At 44.2% G+C, this 25,979-nt stretch overlaps 1 protein-coding gene across 5 annotated transcripts in view; it reads right to left on the minus strand.

The window, feature by feature from the left end:
- Positions 1–324: 324 nt before the first annotated feature.
- The window catches only part of RARA (retinoic acid receptor alpha), a 255,221-nt gene continuing 229,566 nt past the window's right edge, over positions 325–25,979 (minus strand). For all 5 annotated transcript variants that reach the window (XM_040330406.1, XM_040330410.1, XM_040330407.1 and 2 more), the window contains 5 exons: positions 18,630–18,790; positions 13,854–14,030; positions 10,215–10,419; positions 5,636–5,794; positions 325–1,689 (listed from right to left, as the gene is read on the minus strand). In XM_040330406.1, coding sequence (XP_040186340.1) covers positions 1,481–1,689; positions 5,636–5,794; positions 10,215–10,419; positions 13,854–14,030; positions 18,630–18,790 — 911 coding nt within the window. In that variant the 3' untranslated portion in view covers positions 325–1,480. The remainder of the gene's footprint in view (positions 1,690–5,635; positions 5,795–10,214; positions 10,420–13,853; positions 14,031–18,629; positions 18,791–25,979) is intronic.

The following is a 25,979-nucleotide window of genomic DNA, read 5'->3' on the forward strand; positions in this document are numbered from 1 at the left end:
GACTCCAAAAGGAATGGTTACAACCTAATGGAAGAGGCAGGTGGATAGAGTTGGGACCTGCCAGAGCTCCAAGAAATAAAAAGGCGATTTAGGTGGATCCAAAGCCTCATTAAAAATTTAATTTTACACCTTTCCTCCTGATATCCTAAAACTGCTACTTAAGTTAATGCAATGCTTACCTTCCAGCAACCCACTACTGTGTTATGTTGGCAGCTGGAGGTACATGGAGCTACTGTAGCCAAATCTTAAGCTGGCCATACACCGTTCCTTATGAACCAGATGCAATCTGAGTAATATGGAGCTCTTCCATTTGAAATACTTCAATTAAAAAAAAAAAATAAAGGCCCTGGGCAGAATATTATCAGTCAAACAGAGGCTGCAGCCAATTATATACAGCCACTGGTTCGATATTTTGACAGCTGTGGGTGCCGGTTGTCAGAATACAACAATCAGCAGGGAAGATTCACCCATCCACGTAGTTTAGCATGGATGGGGGAATCTACAGACTTATTACAGCGTATGGCCAGTTTAAAACAGGTTTTACTAGTAGTTTAAGTTTTTGGATTGTGGCAAGTATAAAACCGCTTTTTTTCCATTGACTCAAAAACTAAAATTACTTTGGGAAAGCGTAATCTTTACATAACCGGTTCTAGTTTCCTGGCTTATTAAAAAGAACTGTTTAAAAATGCATTGTTTTACAAATGCTGTATGCCTCCCTTCCAGCTACCAGTCTAAGCAAGCGGCAACATTTCCTAAATTTACACAATAATACTTTAAAATATTTTAAAAAGGTTGGTTAAAACTGGGAGAAACCCCTACAAAAATATATATTCATTTGCATGGATTTATGTCAGAACCTACATTTTGTCATTTCCCTTCCAGTTACATTACCCCAAGTTCCTATTCCTAGGTATTTGATAAAAAAAAAAAAAAAAACACTGCTTAAACAGCTGGATTAAGAACAGAGTGCTTTTTGGGGTGCAAGCAATGGCAGTGCATGGAGTACGTGACCCAGTACAACCCCCCCCCCCCTCCCATGTGAAGTGGTTTGATTGACAATGGTCACAGCTCTCTGGTTGGAGCGCAGTCCTTTGGCGCCTCCACCCTCCCTCCACAATCACACGGCACAGTGCGAGAGTTTGCTCAGTCTTAGGCTTTGCCTTGAGTCTGTTCTCAGTCCAGTGGGTGTGAGAAGTCCAGAGGCACAGGTTGAATTGTAAGGGGAGAGGCGGATATTTGTCCATGTGATATGCAGTTATCTCCGCTCCGGCTTATCCCAACTCTTGCAGAGACGAGTCCAAACCGAGTTACAGCACAGTGATGCTTCGCTGTTGAGGTTGAGTGCAGAATAAAAGGTAAAGCCAAGGGAGTACAGCATCATCCATTAAGAGGCCAGAGGATCTAGGTGGGAAGTGAGGGAGGGATGAAGTGAGTGCGCTGGTGAGTCTCCATCGCCTTATTCCCACAGCCTGCTGGAAGGTCAGGGCGAGTGTGTCGAGGGACTGCTGTGGGTGGAACTGGGGGACAAACTTGGACTGCAGCTTCCTGGGGGGACAGGGGTAGGAGGCATCAGTTTAGGAGATCCAGCTGCCAAGTTGTCCAGGCCCTCAGAATTCTCTAGCATCTCCTGGATGAGAGGAGGCATGGATCCTGGGATCTCCATCTTCAAGGTGATCACACGTTCAGCACCTGTACAGTGAACAGAAGAAGACTCGGATCAGCCAACAACTTCACATCCACCCCCAAAAAATCGACAGGACTGTATAAAGCTGGCTAAATACATTACCATTCTACTTAGACACAATCTGAGTCTCTACCCCCAATGTCCCCATACAGCATGAACGTTTTACCAGATATTTTAAGCAATCACTTGAAAATGAATACATTTCATACCCTCTTCATAAGGCTGGTCAATGGCTTGACAAGTCTAAACATAAATGTGCAAAAATATCTCTGTCTGCGGTGGACTGTAAGATAATATCACGTTAAAATGTAAGAGTTTGACATTTCCTGATACATCCAATCCTTTCTGGAATCAGGGCCTGATTGGATTGGATAAAAATAAACCCACACATGCTGCAGTAAGCATAAAAAGCAGTTGGATTAAAGGATCAGTCAATCTAAAGTTGATATTTTCGGTATTGGAGGCTGTGTTAGCTCCTGTCTTCTTCTAAGTGTTGCATGTTCCAACATCCGATGGCCATAATTCCCAACTTTGATCCTCTGCAGTTTTGGGTGTATTTGCCCATCTTTAGCCGTTTCACCTTCACCTGTTGCGTTCTTTAGAGTATAATAATAAAAATTCCAGCAGGAAAAATGGGACATCTTGTAATGGTCGCAACAGTAGTGTAGACCTCAAAATTCGAATATCTCACCAACAAAGAAACCTCCAAACGGAAGAAAATTTTCAATGTTTTACATTCGATCACTTCTCAAAGACTGAAATGTGGATTTGGTGTAGACTGAACTATTGAGCAGAATTGTACCACCATATTGTAACATATTCAATTTAAAAGTAAAAAGATAAATCCTGCAGTTGTGTGCAACAATAAGCAGATTTTTTTTTTTTTTTTTTGTTTCGGATAGATTTTTTTTCAAAGAAAAAAAAATCATAACCATAGTTAATTTTAATTAAAGGTGCAATCTTTAGCCTCTCTGACATTTGACAGCTGAATGACAATGAGCAAGGCTTGGAAAAAGGAGAGGGTAAAGTGAAGGGGCTCCACGTGGACCGATTCAAAGAGTAAGGCCAGTTATCAGTAGCTTGGGCCAACACCAACATCGCTGGCTCGAAAAAGTTCAACTGAAAAATGGAAGGAGTCAAGTCCTTCGGTCAACTAACCAGAACCTCCTCCACATTCCCAAGACCCGCTACAAATCAAAAGGCAAACGAAGATTCGCAGTCCAAGGACCCCAGCTATGGAGCGCTCTACCCGCGGACATCCACTTGGAAGAAAACCATCTGGCCTTCAGGAAGAAGCTTAAGACCCATCTCTTCTTTAGACACTGGCTGCAAAAGCACCTCGAGGCGATTTAGAATGTAGATATTTTCCAGCACACCATGGAACAACGTAAATAGCGTCCAAACGCTATTTACGTTGTTCCTTGGTTGTTCCTTGGTGTGCTGGCAAATATCTACATTGTGACTTGAACCAGTTCCCAGCTGGTTGTTGCTGCAGCACCCTAATCTGAGAGCTCATCCAGGAATGTGTGCGATGGGCATATGAAGTTTTAGGCAATTTAGTTCGAAAGCTACTTGGCTCTTTAGGGTTGGAGATCGCAGTGGATTAACTCAATCAGTCATGGTGAATGGGAAGGTGATGACAGGGGCAGGTTGGAAGAATCCTCTTTCAATGATTTCTGCCCAACTTAAAAAGAAGGTGGCGGTGAGCCCCTTTTTGCAGGCTTGGGCTGCTACCTCTGGGTACAGCCTTGAGGTCATTTCAGTTTGTACTTGTAAAAGTAGGTAGAAAGGGGTTGCCTGATATCCAGCAAATGTAAAAGTTGGAAGGTGAGTTTGTAATCGTTTATTGAGTGTAGCAACAAGTAACCAAGCCAGTGTTTCGGGGAACAAAGACTTCCTCGGGTCTGTTGCTGCCTACCAATATTAAATGGGGAAGGATCCCAAATATGCACGTCTGTAACACCAAGATCAGAAAGATGAATGTTGGATGTGCTTACAGAGGCAGCATAGACTTCCCAATTTAATATTAGTAGGCAAAAACAGCCCTGAGGAAGGAGAGTCTTTCTTCTCCCGAAACGCACTGGCTTGATTACTTGTTGCTACTCTCGAACAATTACAAACTTACCTTCCAACTTGCATTCACTGGATATCGGCACTCCTTTCTACCTACTTAGGAAGTTTTCATGAGGGTCATATAAGAACCGGCAAAAACTGGAGAAACATTTTGTACACAGTATATACCACATTTTAAATCAACTTGAAAATGGGTAGAGACAATTAAAGTAGAACCAAAAATAATTACTGGTACTTTTTTTTTGTCAAACCTTGAATATGATTCTCATGGGAAGTATTTTAGGATATGGACCACTGAAACCAACAACTGAAATATTTCCACAGCCAGGGGGAAAACAAATCTGTATTAAATATTTAGCATGTACCACAATTATTTGCGGTCCTATTTCTGGGACTATAAAGCACGTAAAAAAATAAACTCCCTACACACTTTGGGCTAGATTCAGAAAGAATTTACGCCGGCGTATCTATTGATACGCCGCGTAAATTCAAATCTGCGCCGGCGTATCTTCTTTCTGTATTCAGAAAGCAAGATACGCGGAAATTTGCCTAAGATCCGACTGGCGTAAGTCTCTTACGCCTTCGTATCTTAGTTGCATATTTACGGTGGCCGCTGGGTGGCGCTTCCGTCGATTTCAGCGTAGAATATGCAAATGAGCTGGATACGCCGGTTCAGAAACGTACGTGCGCCCGGCGGAATTACGTCGTTTGCGTAAGGCTTTTTTCCGGCGTAACGTTGCTCCTGCTATATGAGGAGCAACCAATGTTCAGTATGGACGTCGGGCCAGCGTGCGCCGTTCGTTAAAGACGTAATTTACGTGGGGTCATGTTTTATTTACATAAAACACGCCCACCTCTTCAGATTTGAATTTGGCGCGCTTACGCCGGCATATGTACGCTACGCCGCGGTAACTTAGGGCGCAGATTCTTTGTGAATCCAGCCCCTACGCCCGCACAAACTTACGGCGTGCTTTATGAATCTAGCCCTTTGCCGGTAGTTCCTTGTTTGCCCCGATCTGCTAAAGTGTATTGTGCTAGATGCTGCCTATAGATGAGACCTATCACTCAGGGTTATGGCTGGCCGCACTCAATTCGTTTTTTTTCCACTCAGCCAGCAGCAGGCTGAATGTTAAAAAAATTATAAAAAAATAATCTACACAAACTGTGGTTCCCAGGCACCAAAATATGGCCATATTCTATGCAGCCCAGTATGCCCATGTGCATGAGCCTTATTGGAGCCCTAGATAGAAATAAATCTTCAAACCTTCCTCTTTTTATCCGAAATGAAAATGTTTGATAGAGTGCACACTTTAAAAGGCCTTCACTCACAATTTTCCCCTTCTAATTCTCCCCGTTACCCATTTAGAAATATTTTTTCCATCCTGAAACATCTCCCTGTAGCAGGAGGAGCCGACCGCTCTGCCAGGGAAAAGGGCACACAGGGGGGGGGGCCTGGACAGCAGATGGAAGGGGCGCACGTATTAGAACCAATTCCCCCTGCAGCACTGCGGGGGGGGGGGGGGTTGGAGAAGCTAGCAGTGCTGCAGGGGGAGGTAGAAGAGGACCTGTGTCTGCAATAAGACATTACAGCTGGCCGTCCTGCTCAACTGATGGGGCCAATGCCCAATACAGGAGGGCTGGCCGTACTGCCTTATCAGCGGCCTTGCGGCCAACTGATGGCCCAGCCTCACTTTAAAACTGCCCCAGGATGTAGCTAAGAGTAGGAAAAAGCCAGGATTTATCAAAATACTGACACCCAGAAGAAGCCGCATTTCAGGCATGTTAGTTTTACATTCTAATCAGGGACATTAAACTGAAAAGTTTGGGTCCACTCTAATACTTTTGTACAAAAAGACCTAAGCAGTCACACATGCTTACCCTTGGCACTGATGCTTCGCAAGTCTGTGATCTTCATCAGCATTTTGGGGAACATGTGTGGTTTTTTGGGTCGTCTCCTCCGGACATAGATCTTAAGCGCTTCCAGTAGAGGCTCCTGTAATTTGTCCACCTTGTCCGGCTGCTCCAGGTCTTGCCGATCTGTTAAGAGATACTCTGTACTGTTATAATACGCCCTTACAATCAGCGATACCCAGTTTAATAATGGATGTATATAACATGGCAGGCACAGATTTCTAGTGCCATACAGTTTAAAAATGCACACCTAAACCGCTGAACGAAATCATACCGGACCCTTTAACAAATCGCCCCGAAACCAGCCCGCACATATGTGAACCCGTTCTTACAGTCTGCGAACTTGAAGGTATGGGATGTAGTATTGGAGCATTTGCACAAGTACTCGTGCAAATGCTTGGTATCAACACCAATATCTGTGTCGGCGCAATGCTAGAGCATTTCATAAAAACGGACAATAAAAATTAGTGAAAAAAAACAAAAACATACTATTCCGTTCCACTCAAGTGCCTTTTTCTTCAAGAGCTTCCAGAACTGCCACTAAACCTGCCAGTGAATGGCCAACATTAGGAAAACGTGGATTTGTTTTTGCATGTTCAAAGAAACAATGCCTGCAGCTCCCGATTGGATATAAACGGTGCACCTGTGCTTCTCATTGCTTCCCAACCTGGAGCAATTATAGCGTCAGGTAGCGAGAAGTGCATCAGTAACGACAAGCATTGAAGCGCAAGTGAATCGAGAAAAAAAAAAACTGGACGGCCGGACTCTGTTGACACCTTTATTGAAGACGGTTTAAACCAGTGATGGCGAACCTCGGCACCCCAGGTGTTTTGGAACTACATTTCCCATGATGCTCAACTACATTGCAGAGTGCATGAGCATCATGGGAAATGTAGTTCCAAAACATCTGGGGTGCAGAGGTTCACCATCACTGGTTTAAACCGTCTTCAATGAAGGTGTCATCTGAGTGCGGCCATCCAGCCTTTTCTTGGATTCATTCCTACATGCAGAGCCAGCACCCGTTTCAATTGGATGCATTATGAGATGTCTGCCTAGAGCGGTGTTCTTTTGTTATTGAAGCACAAGGCTTAGCTAGACAACTGCCATTTTCAGATGGACAGGTGAGCATCAGCAACCTCCATTTTTGTGTCATGACAGGTTTCCTTTAAAGTCCAAAAAGGAATTATTTCTTCGAACATTGCTCTGCCAGCTACATAGAGATCTCAGGTTTTGAGTCCGTCAGACAGACAAAACAAACAAAAAAAAAAAAGTTTAAAGCTGTAATCTGGGCCAAACATATTCTCATTTGAACCTAGTTGAGCTTTGTGTGTTTCTTTAGGGTCTGTGCAGTAATCCAGCATGAAACTTTGTGCAGGAACTTCCTGTAATACAGACCAGTCAGTGCTGCTTTCTCTGCTTGTGCAGGGTGACTGGTCTCATCGGGAGGACCTACTGGGTCCAAACCACAGCTCTGCTCCTCAGGCTATATGCAGCACAAGTGTTGCTGATGAGGAAAAGACGATCAGCACTCCGGTAGTTGCTCTTAAAAATTTGTAGTATTTATTAACAAGCCACAGTGGGCAAACGCAAATAGAAATGGTTGACGTGTTTCAGCCTAAAAGGCCTTAGTCATAACCCATTGGGTTGTGACTAAGGCCTTATAGGCCGAAACGTGTCAACCATTCCTATTTGCGTTTGTCCACTGTGGCCTGTTAAAGTGGAGGTTCACTCTAAAAAAATTAGATAACATTACATCCAGCATACTTGCGACATGAACAGTATGCTGGTATTTTTTTTTTTTCGCCGTACATACCGTTATATTGTTATTTTCCCCCCGGCTTCTGGGTTCTGATTCCCGCGGGACTGGGCGTTCCTATTCAGAGGTAGATGATTGACGTCTGGTGAAAAACTTCCCAAGGCGCATAAGGCGCATCACCAGTTTTCTGTAAATAGCCGACCTGCGAGTCGACTCTATACGGGGCCGTGTAGAGCTAACTGCGCAGGCGCCATATAGAGCCGACTCGCAGGTCGGCTATTTACGGAAAACTGGTGACGCGCCTTATGCGCCTTGGGAAGTTTTTCACCAGACGTCAATCATCTACCTCTGAATAGGAACGCCTAGTCCCGCGGGAATCAGAACCCGGAGGGAAAATAACAATATAACGGTATGTACGGCGGAAAAAAAAAAAATACCAGCATACTGTTCATGTCGCAAGTATGCTGGATGTAATGTTATATAATTGTTTTAGGGTGAACCTCCACTTTAATAAATACTACGAATTATTAAGAGTAACGACCGGAGTGCGGATCATCTTTTCCTCATTACTCTACTCAGCCAGCGACTGTGGATTGAGCACCCGGAAGCCTTGCTTTCTATGTGATGTATGGGTAGTAGCACTGACTTTTTTGTTGATATAAAAGTGTTGCTGATGCCACTGCCAAGTGTACAATATCTGGGATTACAGGTGCACGCAAAGTGGATTTATATCCTTTGCGGATATTTAGGAACAGGTTCCCATTACATTTTTTTATGCCCAGGATTCAGCTTTAAGCTTTAATCAGAGTATTATTTTTGGGGGAAGAACAACCATTTTCACAATGACATGTCATAAGATGTCTAATGCGCAAAACCCAATCACTGTGAAAAAAATACATTTCTAATACATTCATCAATTTGTCAGAATGACTAATTTGACAACTTTTAAGGCAGCAGTCTTGTTAATAGAGTCATTGTGTTCCAGACAGGCAAGTAATAACTCGGCAGCTGCCGACTGCATGGAACATAAAGGGACATTATGCAATTAAAAGGACATAGGAAACAATGCTTGCCTTGTAAATCTACATTAATTGTCTAAAACTAATTACAGGAAGGACTGTGGAAAGGTTTTTACTTTTACCCTTTGCACTTAATATAACGATGATTATCGGGAGCAACATCTCAAACGTTCCGGACCACACTGATACATTGTGAGTGGAGGCTGCCTACACTTGTCTAGTTTTTTAAAGTACAAGCAGAAATCCTAATACTTAAATGGTAAGCACACAAAAACACAAAGATAAAGGTTTAAAAAAAAAAAAAAATTTTTTTTAGAGGCCACCTTGTTCATGTCCAAAACCCCTTTGTGACATATACCCTAGGTGGCTTGTCGGGGAGGCATCCCTCCCCATTCTGTTGGCCTATGTCCTGATGGACTTGATGAGATATGACCCAGTATTATTGATATACTGTTCATTACTTCACTGTGTACCTTATTTTTCTGTATGTACGAATATTGGCTTATTGTTTGATTTTATTTACCTTACCCAGATTACTTATTGTATGTGTGAAAAACTTAAATACATTTTTTTTTTTAACTTGCTTTTACATGCACATAGATTTATGTTTGAGTATTAAAAGGTAATGTAAGCCCCGGTTCACACTGATACATTGAGGAATCGCATGCAAATCGCGCCCCATTCATGCAAATCCTTACGGGTGTGTATTGGTAAATTAACGACACCCCGAAATCGGTTTGCAAAACACACTGATTTGCAGAATCGGATCGCATGGGTGTGACCAGGCTTAGATCGCACTGCTAGGCTTTTACATATGATTTGAACAGAAATGCGGTCTGAGTCTGTTCTCTTCACTTTAAAGGTTCAGTTACGTTTACCGATTTTTTTTTAAAGGTGAATATAATACCCCATGGACCTAATTTACAAGCAATAGGGAGAACTTCTCTGAAATCCTACTTTGAAACTGCACTTGGAATTTTTATTTTTAATGTAGTATACAAATGACAGAGGTTCTAACCCTTGCAAGTTTTACCAAGAAAAATCGATTTTATTGCCGTCTATGTCCCTGTTGGAGAAATTGCCAGCCTATTGACAAAACAGGAAATCAGTGACATTTTCTACATTTAGGTCCCTTTCACACTGGGGCGGTGGGTGCGTCGGCAGTAGAGCGCCGCCTTTTCAGCCAATAGCAGGGCGCTTTTACCCCCTGCTAGTGGCCGAGAAAGGATTAAAATTACGGCAAAGCGCCTCTGCAAAGGCTCTTTGCCGGCGGTATAGCCACAGTGCCCCATTGATTTCAATGGGCAGGAGCGGTGGAGGAGCGGTATACACAACGCTCCTTCACCGCTCCAAAGATGCTGCTAGCAGGACTTTTTTTACCATCCTGCTAGCACACCGCTCCTGTGTGAAAGCTCTTGAAAGACAGCAGCGGCCATTTCAGGGCGCATTGCAGGCGCTATTTTTAGCGTGATAGCGCCTGCAAAGCCCCCAGTGTGAAATCACCATTAAGGTACAGGCAACATTAAACCTCATGAAAAGAAAGAAAAAAAGAGAGGAAGGAAGGAATGAATGAAGGAAGGAAGGAAGGAATGAATGAAGAAATGAATAAATAAAGGAAGGAATGAATGAATGAATGAATGAATGAAGGAAGGAAGGAAGGAAGGAAGGAAGGAAGGAAGGAAGGAAGGAAGGAATACTGCTACCATTTACTAACCACCCTTTTTACGGACCCAACTACACCACAAAGCATTAGAAGATGCCACGGTCTTACCTCCGGAGATGAGGCAAATGGCGCTCAGGAGACCAGTCTCTGCGTCGTCCATTTCTAGCGGTAGTAGCTGATTGGCGAAGGCAAAGACCAGGTCCGTGAGGGGCCCAAACCCAGCATTGTGCATCTGCGTCCTATTAAGTGTGAGACCATCTGAGAAAGTCATGGTGTCTTGGTCGGGGGTATAACGTATGCAAATTCGTAGGATCTGTGGCAAAACAAGAAACGGTAATTTAGAAGAAAGACGATAATAAAGAATTTCAAGAAAAGTGCAGAAAAATAACTTATAGCTTTACATGTGCAAGTGGACTGAAATACTGTATGCTGAAAATATACAAGGCATGGCCAGGTGACACTAAATAGCCAGTCCTATGTACATACACAACTGTTGGTAATCTTTTGTCAGGTTTTAAAATAAGATGTACTGTTGTGTCTCACCAGCAAGCTTTGGTGTTCAGCAGACACCTCAATGTAAGCTTTACCTTAGGAGCAGTAACTACTGATGAAAAATAATCCAATCTGGCCACCGTCCTACACTACTTATTCTCAACCAATCTGTCTCCTAGTGTTCTCTGCAGTGGTCACGCACCCACAGATATACCGGTCAGTGTTCAATCCTGGTGGACCTCACCCTTGCCAGCAACCACAGCCACCAACACACAGGTAACATGGGATCAGGGCTACAAACCACTGCTGTTTTCTAAAGCTAGCCATATACACATTGAAGAAATTCTAATAAGCCAACAGGCGAACAGATTTATCCATCCACGCTCAACAGCGAATCTCCTCTTGACAAGAAACCTAAGCAGGGGGCTATATAAATAGGACCGGAAGGCAGTGGCGGCTGGTGCTCAAAATTTTTGGTGGGACACAAACAAACGAAAAAAAACCCATCAAATACAGCCTCACTGTGCCATCAATTGTTGCCACTGTGCCATCACACGCAGCCACTGTGCCATCACTTGTCACCACTGTGCCATCAATTGTCGCCACTGTGCCATCAATTGTCGCCACTGTGCCATCAATTGTCGCCACTGTGCCATCAATTGTCGCCACTGTGCCATCAATTGTCGCCACTGTGCCATCAATTGTCGCCACTGTGCCATCAAATGCAGCCCCTGTGCCATCAATTGCCGCCACCATAAAATGCCACCAGTTTGCCCCCGTAAAATTCCACCAGATTAACCCCCCGCCCGGCACTTACCTTTCTCGGGTCAGCCATCCTCCTCCGCGATCCCTCAAAGTCTTCTCCCGCCCTCGATGTCGCTTCAGCCAATCAGGTGACCAGTAACCAGACCCGGTGAACCCGATTGGCTGAGACGCGTGTCAGTGTTAACCAGGGAACGCACACCCTGTGTGCCCTCTGGTCAATCATTTGGAAGCCGATTAGAGCCCACAGGCTGTAATCGGGAAGCCTATCAGAGCCGCTGGCTCTGGTAGACACTTCCAAAACACACCCACCACTGTTATTCAGATGGCCGGCGCTCAACAGGGGGCCGGCCACCTGAATAGTGGGCGGCAGCCGCGACAATACATAGATTCATGCAATGCATGAATTGTAATGCAATGCAATAATGCATGTATTGTTGAGTGACGGTGCAGAAGAGAGGGAGCGGCGCTCCTGCGCCCACTATGGACGCACCGTCACTGCCGGGAGGGGTATTGGCTGTAAGGGCCTACTTCTACCTCAGCAAGAGGGATCATGTCAGTGCTACAACCCTATACAACGAGAACAAAGGGATAATAAATGTTTGATGAGGAAAAGGTAAGAATTGGTCTACTGCAACATAAAATATGTTTAATGGAAAACCAATAAATAGAATTTATACAGTAATGGCGTTTTTACTCTACCTAGAATTCAAATGATAACCCTGGCTCAAGCTTCACACAGCTTTTCCTCTTGTCCATATACTGCACTTATCTACAGAATAACACATAGAAGGAAGGCACAGGACTCATTCTACAGCTGCCTCAGTGTCAACACCATTGAGTATGCTTATCATGCCCTGGCCTTAAGGGACTGAAGATCAAAGCGTAGGAACACCACTTTGGCAGGCAAAATTATCCACTCTGCCCAGAGATGACCATTTGTTTCTTCATTACAACGTGTGCAACCTTCTTCCAGCAGCTGATATGAAGCCAGCCATGAGCCAGCAAAATTTTTATTTAAAATGTTCATTTTTGGGACCTTTATTCGACTTTCTAATGTATAGTGGAGTCAAACCGATGTTCATTTTAGTCATAGCGACAATAAACTTCAAAGGAGCAGGAGGGAAACGTTTTTATGAACTTCTGCGAATGTGGTTTTCACATAAAATCAAGAAAAAATTGTAATTGGAACCTGTTTAATAAGTCTAGGATTCCATTTAAGTAGTTGGTCTGAGCAAACTTTTACGTTTTTAAAACAATCTATGGCCAGCCTCATACACCCTTTATATCAGGGGTCGCCAAACTGTGGCTCTTTGCTTGCCTTTCCGCACAGAGCCTCCCAGAGTTCCCACAGAGGGCCCCCCCTTACATCAGATTCCGCAGAGGCCCCCCCTTACATCAGATTCCGCACAGAGGCCCCCCCTTACATCAGAGTCCGCACAAAGGCCCCCCATACATCAGAGTCCGCACAAAGGCCCCCCTTACATCAGATTCCGCACAGAGGCCCCCCATACAGAGTCCGTACAGAGGCCCCCCATACATCAGAGTCCGCACAGAGGCCCCCCTTACATCAGAGTCTGCACAGACCCCATATACATCAGATCTGATGTAAGGGGTGTTCTGGGAAACTTGATTTAAGGGTGCATGCTGTGGACTATTGTGTAAAGAGGGTCTCTGCTCACCAAAGCCTGCCCCCCCTCCCCTTTAACAAAGTCCACAGAGCACCCCTTTTTATACACTGGGAGGCAGGAGAGACTAGAGAGGGTGAGCTTACCAGGATGGATGCCGAGGTGCAGGCTGTCTGATGCTTTCTTGGGTTCAAACTTCCTGTCCAGTGCCCACACATGCCCGGGGAGTGTGGGCAGGGCAGACTCCGGAGGACGAGCAGACGAGCTCTATCTCTCCTCGTGTCTGTGCAGACAGAGAAGGGGATGTCAGCGATGGTGTGCGCTGAGGCTGAGCTATGTATGAGACGAAACATAGCTCAGCTCTGCAGCCATCTACCTCGGAGCTGACACAGGCACGGCTGCACAGTGGGAGGTGAGCTCCAGCAGGCATATTCCTGCTCTGCAAAAACCGCATTTGGTAGTGGCAGCCGATGGCTGTGCATAGTGTCACCAGCCCGGGGGGAGATTTCCACCCTGCCAGCCCTCCCCTGAAAGGGACACTATTTCTCCCACTGACACCAACAATGGGACACTATTCCTCCCACTGACACCAAGAACAGCGCACTATTCCACTCCCGAATACCCAAAATAGGGCACTGTCTACTCCTGCTGATGCCAGGAAAATGTATATTCCTGCTGGCCACAGTCCGGCCCCCCTAAAGTCATAAGGACAGTAAACTGGCCCTTTGTTTAGAAAGTTAGGAGACCCCTGCCTTATATGATCAGTATAATATATAAGTAAAATCAGTATAGCCAGCTTTATATCCCGATAGTATAAATTGAAAAAGGTTATTCTAATATATGGGGTATGAAAATCTGCACTCACCAGGATGTCCAGACAGGCGGCTTTAAGGAGGGTGATTTGATCAGCGATGGTGAGAGTGGTGAATCCCGGCAACTGTTTGGCAAATTCCACCGTTTTTATGATACATTTGGTGGAGAGTTCACTAAACTTGTCCCAGAGGTCGATGTCCAGCGAGACTCGCTGCTCCGAACTAAAGTTCTAGGAAAACAAAAAGAAAAACATATCACTATCTGCCTTACATCACAGTTATGGCTGTACCTGTTCACATTGCATCTCCTTATATTCACAATGCCCACCACTGTATTCTGCACTATACACTTCCTGATCCCTTGTGCTTCGTATGGGAGCTCAACTCTGAGCCCCGTGGTTGCTAACTTACCACCATTTGTGTGTTCCTCAGCTTTTAGATTTCTGTGCCTGCCACTTTTCACAATGCTATTCTATCTACAGTAGGTGGCCTATGACCACTTGTGGTTCCTTGACTACCATTGTGGAGAAAATCTCCCAAAGAGAAATTAAAGCGGGGGTTCCGCGGTCTGTCTTTTTTTTATGCTAATTTAAGTGTTTTAATGTAGGCAAGCTTATACTCACATGTTTAAGCTTCCTACTCCTCCGCAGTCTCATTCGGCAGCAAAGAATAATTTATAAAACTTCCTGGTGGCATTTTCCATTTTGCTTGTGGGCAGCGTGAAGCCCACAAGCAAATACTTCCTGGAATTCATCTCCTGGGAAGCATGACACTGTGCTCCCAGGAGACATTGCGAACTAGTCCCAGCAAACACTGGGGCGCTGAGAATTGGAAGAGACTTGCCCACTCTCGCGGGAGGGATACCCGGAAGTGTCTGCAATTAACTACAGATGCAAGGTATTTATATGCTAGAAAAAATTATGGATAGCGAAATGTCGATGTACTTAAAGGGGTTTTCCACCCATTTTTTAAGTTTATTAAAGGTCAGCAGCTACAAAAAGTGTAGCTGCTGGCTTTTAATAAACATACACTTACCTGCTCCAGCGTTCCAGCGACGCGCCGGCCGGGGCTACGCTCCTCTCCCCCCCTCCCCGGCCGGCGTCTTCATTTCAACTGTGGGCACCCGGCCGTGACAGCTTTCGGCTTCATGGCCGGGCACCCACTGCGCATGTGCGAGCGGCACTGCGCATACGCGAGCGGCACTGCGCGATTGGACAGGAGATCGCCTAGGACCTGTGACGTGTCCTATGCGATCGCCTACATGGAGGGGTTGCTGTAGGCGATTAAGCTTAATCGCCTACACAGCCTCTCGGCGGAAGGAGGAAGTGGGACAGGAAGTCCCACTCCTCCTGAAGCCCCCACTCCCTCCCAAAAAAAATTACATGCCAAATGTGGCATGTAAGGGGGTGAGGAGTGGGATAAGCGGAAGTTCCAATTTTGGGTGGAACTCCACTTTAATGAGCTGTTCTGGATAAGCTTGAGTTGAGATTTAGGGTGAACCTCCACTTGAAACATCAGCAGAGTGGCTAAGTGGTTAGCACTTCCACCTAGCAGCACTACGGTTACCGGTTTGAATCCCAACCCTGACACTACCTGCTTGGAGTTTGCATGATCTCCCTGTGCCTGTGTGGGTTTCTTTCGGGTACTCCGGTTTCCTCCCACACTGTAGACATGCTGGTAGGTTAAGTGAATCCTGTCTAAATTGGCCCCGGTGTATGAATGTGAGTTAGGGACCTTAGATTGTAAGCTCCTTGAGGGCAGGGAGTTTGCTTAAAATTAAAACTGTATCATCAGCTGGGTTTAGACTAAATACAGAATATGATCCCCCACCCACAACTTGCTTACACGTTTTCTCCATGACTCATCAGTCGAAACCAGTGTGGCTTAAAGTAGAACTTTACAGTTTGGGTGGCCACCCAGCCAACCTCCGTCCATCCTGAGCCATGCCTATGACTAAGAGAACTTTCCTAAAAGGGCCGGTGGAGCCAAACTGTTCCAAAGGATAAATATTATAGCTGGAGCCCTAAAGATATAAAAAAGGCAAGCAAGCGATTTCACCTACCAAGGTCTGCGCAAGTGAAATAGGAGTTTTGGAAGGACTGAATTTTAAAGCAGACCAGTTGTTGGAATAAGATCTATCACTCTTCTAAACACACGCTATTTCTGGAGTACGGAGTCGTGGGTCAGTACCCCTTGAAAAAGCTTATAATGCCAGAAAAACATTGGGTGCGTCTCTCAGGTCCGACCGTGTGCCCCAGAGTGGCATTTATAGCTAATGCAATGTTAAGCTGGCCAATCACTGATCGAAATTTGGTTGGTTCAGCAGGGACCAGCTGAATTTAGATCAGTGTGTGGCCACCGCTGCTTGACAGAGGTCAATTGCATAGAAAGGCTTCCTGACAGTTATGCCGCGTACACACGATCCGAAATTTCGACAAGAAAAACGTGGATTTTTTCCGACTGAATTTTGTTGCATACACACGGTCACACAAAATTCCGACCGTCAAGAACGCTGTGACGTACAACACTACAACGAGCCGAGAAAAATTAAGTTCAATGATTCCGAGCATGCGTCGACTTGATTCCGAGCATGCGTGTTTTTTTGCGCGTCGGAATTGCATACAGACGATCGGAATTTCCGACAAGAACTTTTCCCGTCTGGAAATTTGAGAACCAGCTCTCAAATTTTTGTCTTCGGAAATTCCAACAGAAAAAGTCAGATGGGGCCTACACACGGTCGGAATTTCCGACCAAAGGCTCACATAGAACTTTTCTTGTCAGAAATTCCGATCGTGTGTATGCGGCATAAGAGATGTGAAAATGTGGAATAAACTCCCTCGAAAGCTAGCCCTGGTTAGCTTCTTAGACTGATTTAAAGGATCACTAAAGTTATTTATTTTTTTAAATAACAAACAAGTTATACTTACCTCCACCGTGCAGCTCGTTTTGCACAGAGTGGCCATAGCCGCCGACTGTATCACTCGGCCCCCGTCATTAAATGCGATTGTCAACAGCACGAGCCAATGGCTGCGCTACTTTCAATCAACCAATGACAGAGCCGGGAAGATGGTGGAGAAGCCTGTGCGTTCACGGAGTGGGACTTTCGAGGGGTCAGGTAAGTAAAGGGGGGTTCGGGGGGCCTTTAATTCACAGATGTTTTTTCATCTTAATACATAGAATGCATCCCGGGGGATCAGGAAGGACATTTTTTCCCCACTGGAGCGAATTGGCTCATGCTACATTTTTTTTTGCCTTCCTCTGGATCAACTGTGTGTATATGATTGTGTATATGGGGGGTTTCAATATCTTTTTCTTGTTGGTTGAACTAGACAGAATAGTGTCTTTTTTACAATCTCACTATGCAACCATGATTGACTTCTGTCCAATGTTGGAAAAATTGTACTCAACCAGCAGCTGCAGTCGCCAATTAGTGTATTCTGACAGCTGAGAGGAGAAATTCGCTAGGGTCAGCCTGCAAGCTTTATGAAAAAAAAAAAGACTCTAAGCTTTTGTAAAGGCTTTTTTTTCTTTTTTCTAAAATAACAAACATGTTATACTTTCCTTCTATGTGCAATGATATTGCACAGTGCTGCCCCAACCCTCCTCTTCTGTGGACCCCACCGGCACTCTTCGTTCCTCCTCTTCTGTGTCTGCCCCCATAGCAAGTGCTGGCTATGGATGGCCGCTGACGTACAGGCTCACACCTGTGCCAGGCTGTGTGCCTCTATAGACACACAGAGTGTGGCTCAGCCCTGCCCCGCCCCTACTCACAGGATCTTATTGACAGCAGCAGGAGCCATTGTGAGAAGAGAAGAGGAGAGAGCTGCTGCAAACAGGCTCAGAGCTGGATTGGGATAGGAATATAAATAGGGGGGGGGATACAAATCATGGGACATTTTTCACCTTAAAGTGGTTGTAAACCCTTAGGCCGCATACACACGATCGGTCAAAACCGATGAAAACGGACTGAAGGACCTTTTCATCGGTCCAAACCGATCGTGTGTGGGCCCCATCGGTCAGTTATCCTTCGGTCAAAAAATTTAGAACTTGCTTTAAAATTGAACCGATGGACGCCTAACCGATAGGTTAAAACTGATGGTTAGTATGCAAAAGCATTGGTTAAAAATGCAGGGTTAATCAGCACAAGCACACAACGAGACAATACTTGTTTGTCTGCTGAACATGGACTGTTTATTAGAACCAGAATACAAGTATTGTCTCATTGTGTGCTTGTGCTAATTAACCCTGCAATTGTATGAAGGAGTTTGGTGTTGATATGTATGATAATGTGTATTGTAGTTAGGGAGTCACGCTTTATGGGATTAGTTAATTAGCTCATGTTAATTTATGTTTCTGTCTATTGCTAGAGTAATATGAGCAGGATGTAGGAACCTCATCTTTTACTGTATACAAGACTTGTATTCTGGTTCTAATAAACAGTGCATGTTCAGCAACTAAACAAGTATCGTCTCGTTTAGGGCTTGTGAGCAGTTGGAATATTTGATATCTATATACACACTGGGAGGACGTGGTATATGAAGAAAACACTGAAGTGGAGTGTGGGACGTTTCGTTACACCTAGCATCAGCGATCGGAAGAGGCATTGGAGCTGATAAAATCCAGGAATGGGAACCGCCAGCTGATGAGTGTACTGCCTGCAGCACATATGGACCCCCAACTGGGGATGGTGGTGAAGATATGTCAACATCCCAGCCTCACATTGGAACTGAATGCCTTGTGATAAAGCCGTGGGTGTATAAACTGAACCATATGCTGAAATAATGTTCTATGGTGAAGAAACAGTAAAAGACTATGCAGAAAGAACTTACTGTAGTGTATTTCCCTAACTGGCAAAGTGAAGGGAAGGTTTCCTGGTGAGCTTTCCGCACTCTCTCAATCAGACTTTCAGTCTCTGGGCTCAGCACGTAACTCTCTGTGATTTCAGGCTTTGGGGGCTCCTTCTTTTTCTTATTGCGGTCATTCCGTACAGCTGTATAGGGAAAAGACATGATTCAGATGAGACATGACTACAACAAACAGCTGATCAATGACTGTAGCGTGCCACAGAGGCATGTATGAGCAGAAGAGTCAGATAGTGTCACCAGTTACAGGATAAAATTATCAGAACTGGATGTTATCTGATATAAATAGACACGGCTGTAGAATGAGAACACAGCCCAACCCATCCCGACAACTCATGCCACCAACAGCCTGGAGTCCTGCAAGGACATAAAGCCAACAATGGGCATTACCATGCATGAGATGGGGGAGAGGTTTATGGGAATGCTGGAGGAGTATTTAAACTAGGATTGAGGGGGGAGGGTGAATTAGAATTACATCGAGCAGACAGGTCAGTTAGTGGTCAGACATTAATGGAGAGTGGAATGGGGATAGATGGGGGGAGGGTTATGGCAGGTGACAAGAAAGTTCCCATGTTGCAAACAGCCATTGGAAATAATAGTGCCATTTGTACTACTATAAATTATATGAAAAACACCAGAGAAAAATGTAACAATACATTTAAGTGTTTGTTCACCAATGCCAGAAGTCTGCCAAGCAAAACAGGTGAGCTGGAAGCTCTGATGCATGAGGAGAGCTATGATGTAATCGGTATTGCTGAAACTTGGCTTCAATCCTCACATGACTGGGCTATTAATATTCCTGGCTATGCTCTCTTTCGGAAAGACAGGGTAAAAAGGAAAGGTGGAGGGGTCTGTCTCTATGTGAGAAGTGACCTCAAAGCAAGCGTGAAAGAGAACCTGGTTGATGGAGCGTGTGATGAGGCTGAAGCATTATGGGTGGAACTGCATACAGATGTGCGTAGTTCAAAATTAATCATTGGAGTTTGTTATAAACCACCCAATGTTAATGAGGAGGTGGAGACTCAGCTCCTTGCACAGATGGAAAGGGCTGCAAGGTCTGGGACGGTGATAATAATGGGGGATTTTAACTACCCAGAAATTGACTGGATTAATGGCACTTCTGGGACAGTTAAAGGACAAAAATTTAAAAACCTATTGCAGGACAATTTTATGGTGCAGTTTATTGAGGCCCCAACTAGGAATGATGCCCTGTTGGACCTGATAATTTCAAACCATGCAGAGCTTATTACTAATGTTCAGATAAAGGAACACCTGGGTAGCAGTGATCATAACATGATTTCATTTAATGTTAACTATAAGCAAGAAATACATACAGGAAATATTAAAACACTAAATTTTAAGAGAGCAAATTTTCCAAGGATGAGGGCTGCTCTCCAGGACTTGGACTGGGAGGGACTATTGGCACATATGAACACAGAACAGAAATGGGAATTCTTCAAAAAGACTGTGTGGAACCTCACTGCAAAGTATGTTCCCATGGGCAATAAGTTTAAAAGGCTAAAAATAAAACCTATGTGGCTCACGGTCAAAGTTAAAAAAGCTATAAACAATAAGAAAGTAGCTTTTAAAAAATATAAAAATGAAGGAACACTAGTGTTGTTTAAATGTTACAAAGAATATAACAGGATATGCAAAAAGGAAATCAAGGATGCAAAAATTCAAAACGAACGACAGATTGCAAAAGATAGTAGGACAAACCCCAAAAAATTCTTTAAATATATTAATAGTAAAAAGGTGAAGTCTGAGCATGTAGGCCCCTTACAAAATAATCTAGAGTGGGTGACTGGGGACAAAGAGAAGGCAAATTTATTAAATGTTTTCTTCAGCTCTGTGTATACAATGGAGCATGGGGGAGCTCATGTCCAAAATGGGGGTGGGAGTGACACAGCCCCAAATCCACAATGGCTCAAAAGTGATATGGTCCAGAAATATTTAGACAGAATAAAGGTGGATAAAGCACCTGGACCTGATGGCATCCATCCACGGATCCTAGGTGAGTTGAGCTCTGTCATTTCAAAGCCACTGTATCTAATATTTAGGGACTCATTAAAGACAGGAATAGTACCACTGGATTGGCGCAGGGCCAATGTGGTGCCCATATTTAAAAAGGGAACAAAGTCTTTACCAAGTAACTATAGACCTGTTAGTTTAACTTCTATAGTTGGGAAGATACTGGAACGTTTAATAAAAGACCACATGGATGAGTTCTTGCTGGAAAAAAACTATTTAAGCAGCAGTCAACATGGATTCATGAAAGACAGAAGTTGTCAGACAAACCTGATTTCCTTTTATGAAGAGGTAAGTAAAACCCTGGACAGAGGCGTGGCTGTGGACGTGATATATTTGGATTTTGCAAAAGCGTTCGATACAGTTCCGCACACACAGCTCATGTGTAAGGTAAGGTCTACAGGATTGGATATATCAGTTTGTAAATGGATAGAAAACTGGCTGAAAGACAGAATTCAGAGAGTCGTGGTTAATGAGTCTTACTCTGAATGGTCCAAGGTTATCAGTGGTGTACCCCAAGGTTCAGTGCTGGGACCCTTACTTTTCAATATATTTATAAATGATATTGGGTCTGAGATCAAAAGTAACATTTCTGTCTTTGCAGATGACACCAAGCTATGCAGTGGAATAACGTCCTTACAGGATGTCTCCAATTTACAAGCCGACCTCAATGCTCTGTCTGATTGGGCGACTAAGTGGCAGATGAGGTTTAATGTAGATAAATGTAAAGTTATGCACTTGGGGGCTAAGAATATGCATGCATCATACATACTAGGGGGAGTACAACTGGGGGGGTCTGTAGTGGAGAAAGATCTGGGGGTTTTAGTTGATCATAAGCTCAATAATGGCATGCAATGCCAAGCTGCGGTTTCCAAAGCGAGCAAAGTCCTTTCTTGTATTAAGAGAGGTATGGACTCCAGAGACAGAGATATAATTTTGCCCCTGTACAAATCATTAGTAAGACCTCATCTGGAATATGCAGTTCAGTTTTGGGCACCAGTTCTCAAAAAGGATATAGGAGAACTGGAGAAAGTGCAGAGAAGAGCAACCAAATTGATAAGAGGCATGGAGGAGCTCAGCTATGAGGAAAGATTAGAGGAACTAGATTTATTCACTCTTGAGAAGAGGAGAATAAGGGGGGATTTGATCAACATGTACAAATATATAAGAGGTCCATACAGTGAACTTGGTGTTGAGTTATTCACTTTACGGTCATCACTGAGGACAAGGGGGCACTCTTTACGTCTAGAGGAAAAGAGATTTCACCTCCAAATACGGAAAGGTTTTTTCACAGTAAGAGCTGTGAAAATGTGGAACAGACTCCCTCCAGAGGTGGTTCTGGCCAGATCAGTAGATTGCTTTAAGAAAGGTCTGGATTCTTTCCTAAATGTACAGAATATAACTGAGTACTAAGATTTGTAGGTAAAGTTGATCCAGGGTAAATCCGATTGCCTCTCGGGGGATCAGGAAGGAATTTTTTCCCCTGCTGTAGCAAATTGGATCATGCTCCGCTGGGGTTTTTTGCCTTCCTCTGGATCAACTGTGGGTATGAAGTTGGGTGTATAGGATTTTACTGTGTTTTTTTATTTTGTTTTTTGTGGTTGAACTGGATGGACTTGTGTCTTTTTTCAACCTGACTAACTATGTAACTATGTAACTATGTAACTATGAGATATTCTTTTGGAACATCTATAAACTGGAAAAACTGGGGTACAATATGTATGTATAGCTTTATCCATAAATGTACTATATGTTCGTAGATATATACACTATATTGTCAAAAGTATCGGGACGCCTGCCTTTGCGCACACACAGCTTCAACTCCTCTATATATATATATATATATATATATATATATATATATATATATATATAGAGAGAGAGAGAGAGAGAGAGAGAGAGAGAATGTCTTGCGTTATGCTTTTAACCTCTTACGATGTCCAGTTTAATCGTTTTGTACAGCAACAGAAGCTTGAATATGAGCCTCAGTGCCTATGTGAATGAGGCCTTAAAAAATGTTTTAACATTAGATTGATGCTCATTTTGTCAAGGGGAATCGGGTGTTTTTTTTAAAAAATCGAAGCAGTACTTACCGTTTTAGAGATAGATCTTCTCCGCCGCTTCCGGGTAGGGTCTTCGGGACTGGGCGTTCCTATTTGATTGACAGGCTTCCGACGGTCGCATACATCGCGTCACGAGTAGCCGAAAGAAGCCGAACGTCGGTGCGGCTCTATACGGCGCCTGCGCACCGACGTTCGGCTACTTTCGGAAAATCGTGACGCAATGTATGCGACCGTCAGAAGCCTGTCGGAAGCCTGTCAATCAAATAGGAACGCCCAGTCCAGCAGCCCATACCCGGAAGCGGCGGAGAAGATCGCTCTCTAAAACGGTAAGTACTGCTTCGATTTAAAAAAAAAAACACCCGATTCCCCTTCACAAAATGAGCCTCAATCTAATGTTAAAAATTAACTTTTTGGGTGAACCTCCACTTTAATGTCTGTATGTACGTGATGTGTTTATATGCATACTTGTATGTGCGTGTGTATATATCATCTATACATACACGCACACATGCAGTTTTCATTTATTACAATTCCTATTTTTAATGACCTTTCTTGGTTTAATCAAATATTTTGGGGGCGGTACTTTTGCCATTTTAAATACTACCTTTACAACCCAAGGTGATTGGCATAATCCACTGGCAGCTGCCTACCTATCATTCATTTGTCCCACAGGAACATAATTAGCATAAAATTTACAACTTGAATACAAAAGTGTCAAATATCTTCATCCCAAGGTTAATCTCCTCCCACATGAAGTACAGGCGGTAACTTGCCACCGGTGTGTTAAGCTGTCCATACATAATCGAAATTTGGGCTGTTCAGCAGGGACAGACAAATTTTTTCCTTGCTCGATCATTGCCGCCGGCTAAAGCCAGCAGTGCTGATCAGTGTATTTCTGACGATGGAGAAGCCTTCCTGCTATCAGAATACAATAGCTCAGTGGGGAGGATTCCACCATCTAGTTCGCTTTGGTAACATGTTGCACCTGATTTTAGGGTTAAACATGTAACATGTCCCCAGTGCTGCAGCCACCGCCGCTCCGCCCACACAGCCGCGCCATTCATACACACAGCTCTGAATGAACTACAAACCCGGACATCCTTAGCGGCTGTGGTATTGTAGTTCTGAATGAACTACCACAACGCTGTGGAGTGGTGTGATAGTTCATTGAGTGTTCCTGTCTGGGAGTATCGGCTTACCTGTACGGGATGTACGAGAAAGCCGATACACTGACCGTGTGCAGAAGTCATGCAAGGCATCACTGATCTGCTGATCTCTGGTGCCATGCCTTCCAGGCTCCTGCAACAAAAAATAATAATGCACTTTTTTTTTTACCTGCAAAAAAAAATGTGCATTTTTTTGAAAAAGTGAATGTATCCTTTAACCACTTAAGGACCGCCCCACTTACATTTCCTGCGACAGGGCGGCCCTTAAGTGCAAAATCACGTACTTGTATGCGATTGCCGTTGTCGGCTCTGGGGCGCGTGTGTCGCTGGAGCCACGCACCCGCTGTGATTGGCAGTGGTAGCCAATCAACAGGTCCGGCAGCCGACCATTCAGAGGAGAAACAGAACGGCGGTCTGCCTTCTTAAACAAGGCAGACTGTGGTTCTGTGAAGGAAGAAAATGGAGATCTTGTGTTTCTAAGCAGAAACACGTATCTTCGTTTTCCTCCAGTCATAGCATTCCTCCCCACAGTTAGCAAACACTCCCTAGGAGCATACTTAACCCTTCGATCACTCCTGATTTTAAAGCAGAGTTCCACCCAAAAATGGTGGGAACCCCCCCCCCCCCCACACACACACATTTGGCACCTTTCAGGGGGAAGGGGGGTGCAGATACCTGTATAATACAGGTATTTGCACCCACTTCCAGGGAGAGACTCCCACGTAACTCCACTTCCCACCCCCCCCGCTGCATTCTGGGAAACACACTGGTCCCAGGGGACAGCGGGGACCCTCCGGTGTCACATTTGGCACCTTTCAGGGGTGAGGGGGGTGCAGATACCTGTCTAATACAAGTATTTGCACCCACTTCCAGGGGGGGACAACCATGTCACTCCATTAGCCCCCCCCCCACCCCCGCTGCCTTCTGGGAAACACACTGGTCCCAGGAGACAGCGGGGACCACTGGGGAAGCGCTTGCGCAGTAGGGAACCCGGGCAGTGAAGACGCAAGGCTTCACTTCCCGATTCCCTCACTGAGGATGGCGGTGAGGGCAGCAGGGCGCGCTGGACAGGTAAGTGTCCATTTATTAAAAAAGTCAGCAGCTGCAGTATTTGCAGCTGCTGGCTTTTAATATTATTTTTTGCGGGACCTCCGCTTTAACCCCTTCCCTGCGAGTGTCATTTATACAGTGATTTTTTTTTTTAGCACTGATCACTGTATTGGTATCACTGGTCCCCAAAAAGTGTCACTTAGTGTCAGATTTGTTTGCCGCAATGTTGCAGTCCCGCTAAAAATCGCTGATCGCCGCCATTACTAGTAAAAACAATAGAGAAAATTAAAAAAAGTCCATAAATCTAGCCCATAGTTTGTAGAGGCTATAACTTTTGCACAAACCAATCAATATACGCTTATTGGGATTTTTTTTTTTTACCAAAAATATGTAGCAGAATACGTATTGGCGTAAACTGATGAAGAAATTAGATTTTTAATTTGTTTTTATTGGATGTGTTTTATAGCAGAAAGTAAAAAATAATGTTTTTTTTTCAAAAATGTTGTCTTTTATTATTGCAAAAAGCAAAAATCGCAGTGGTGATCAAATACCACCAAAAAAAAAAAAAACTTTATCCGTGGGGGAAAAAGGTAAATTTTATTTGGGTACATTGTCTCAGGACCGCGCAATTGTCAGTTAAAGCAACGCAGTGCCGTACCTCAAAAAATGGCCTGCTCAATAAGGGGGTAAATCCTTCTGGAGCTGAAGTGGTTAACCCGCCAGTTGAATGAAACGGAAAAAAAAAAATTACTCATCTATGGGCTGCCTTATACAGCGTTTCCCGTTATTTGAGCGTCATCGTTATCCACCATCACCCATATTTGCGCAATCCTGCTTTTAATGACTGATATTAAAAAAAGAAAAGAAAAAAACAAACACACACACACATGCGGCAACTCAGATAAACTGAAAAATGGCAGATAAGAAATTCTGTGGAAAGAAATAGATGAGTACCGGTAATGTAATCACAGAATGTTTATCAGCTACACGCGCTATCTGTGGTTTTTCTT

This window comes from Rana temporaria, chromosome 12, assembly GCF_905171775.1.
Source record: "Rana temporaria chromosome 12, aRanTem1.1, whole genome shotgun sequence".
Taxonomy (NCBI): domain Eukaryota; kingdom Metazoa; phylum Chordata; class Amphibia; order Anura; family Ranidae; genus Rana; species Rana temporaria.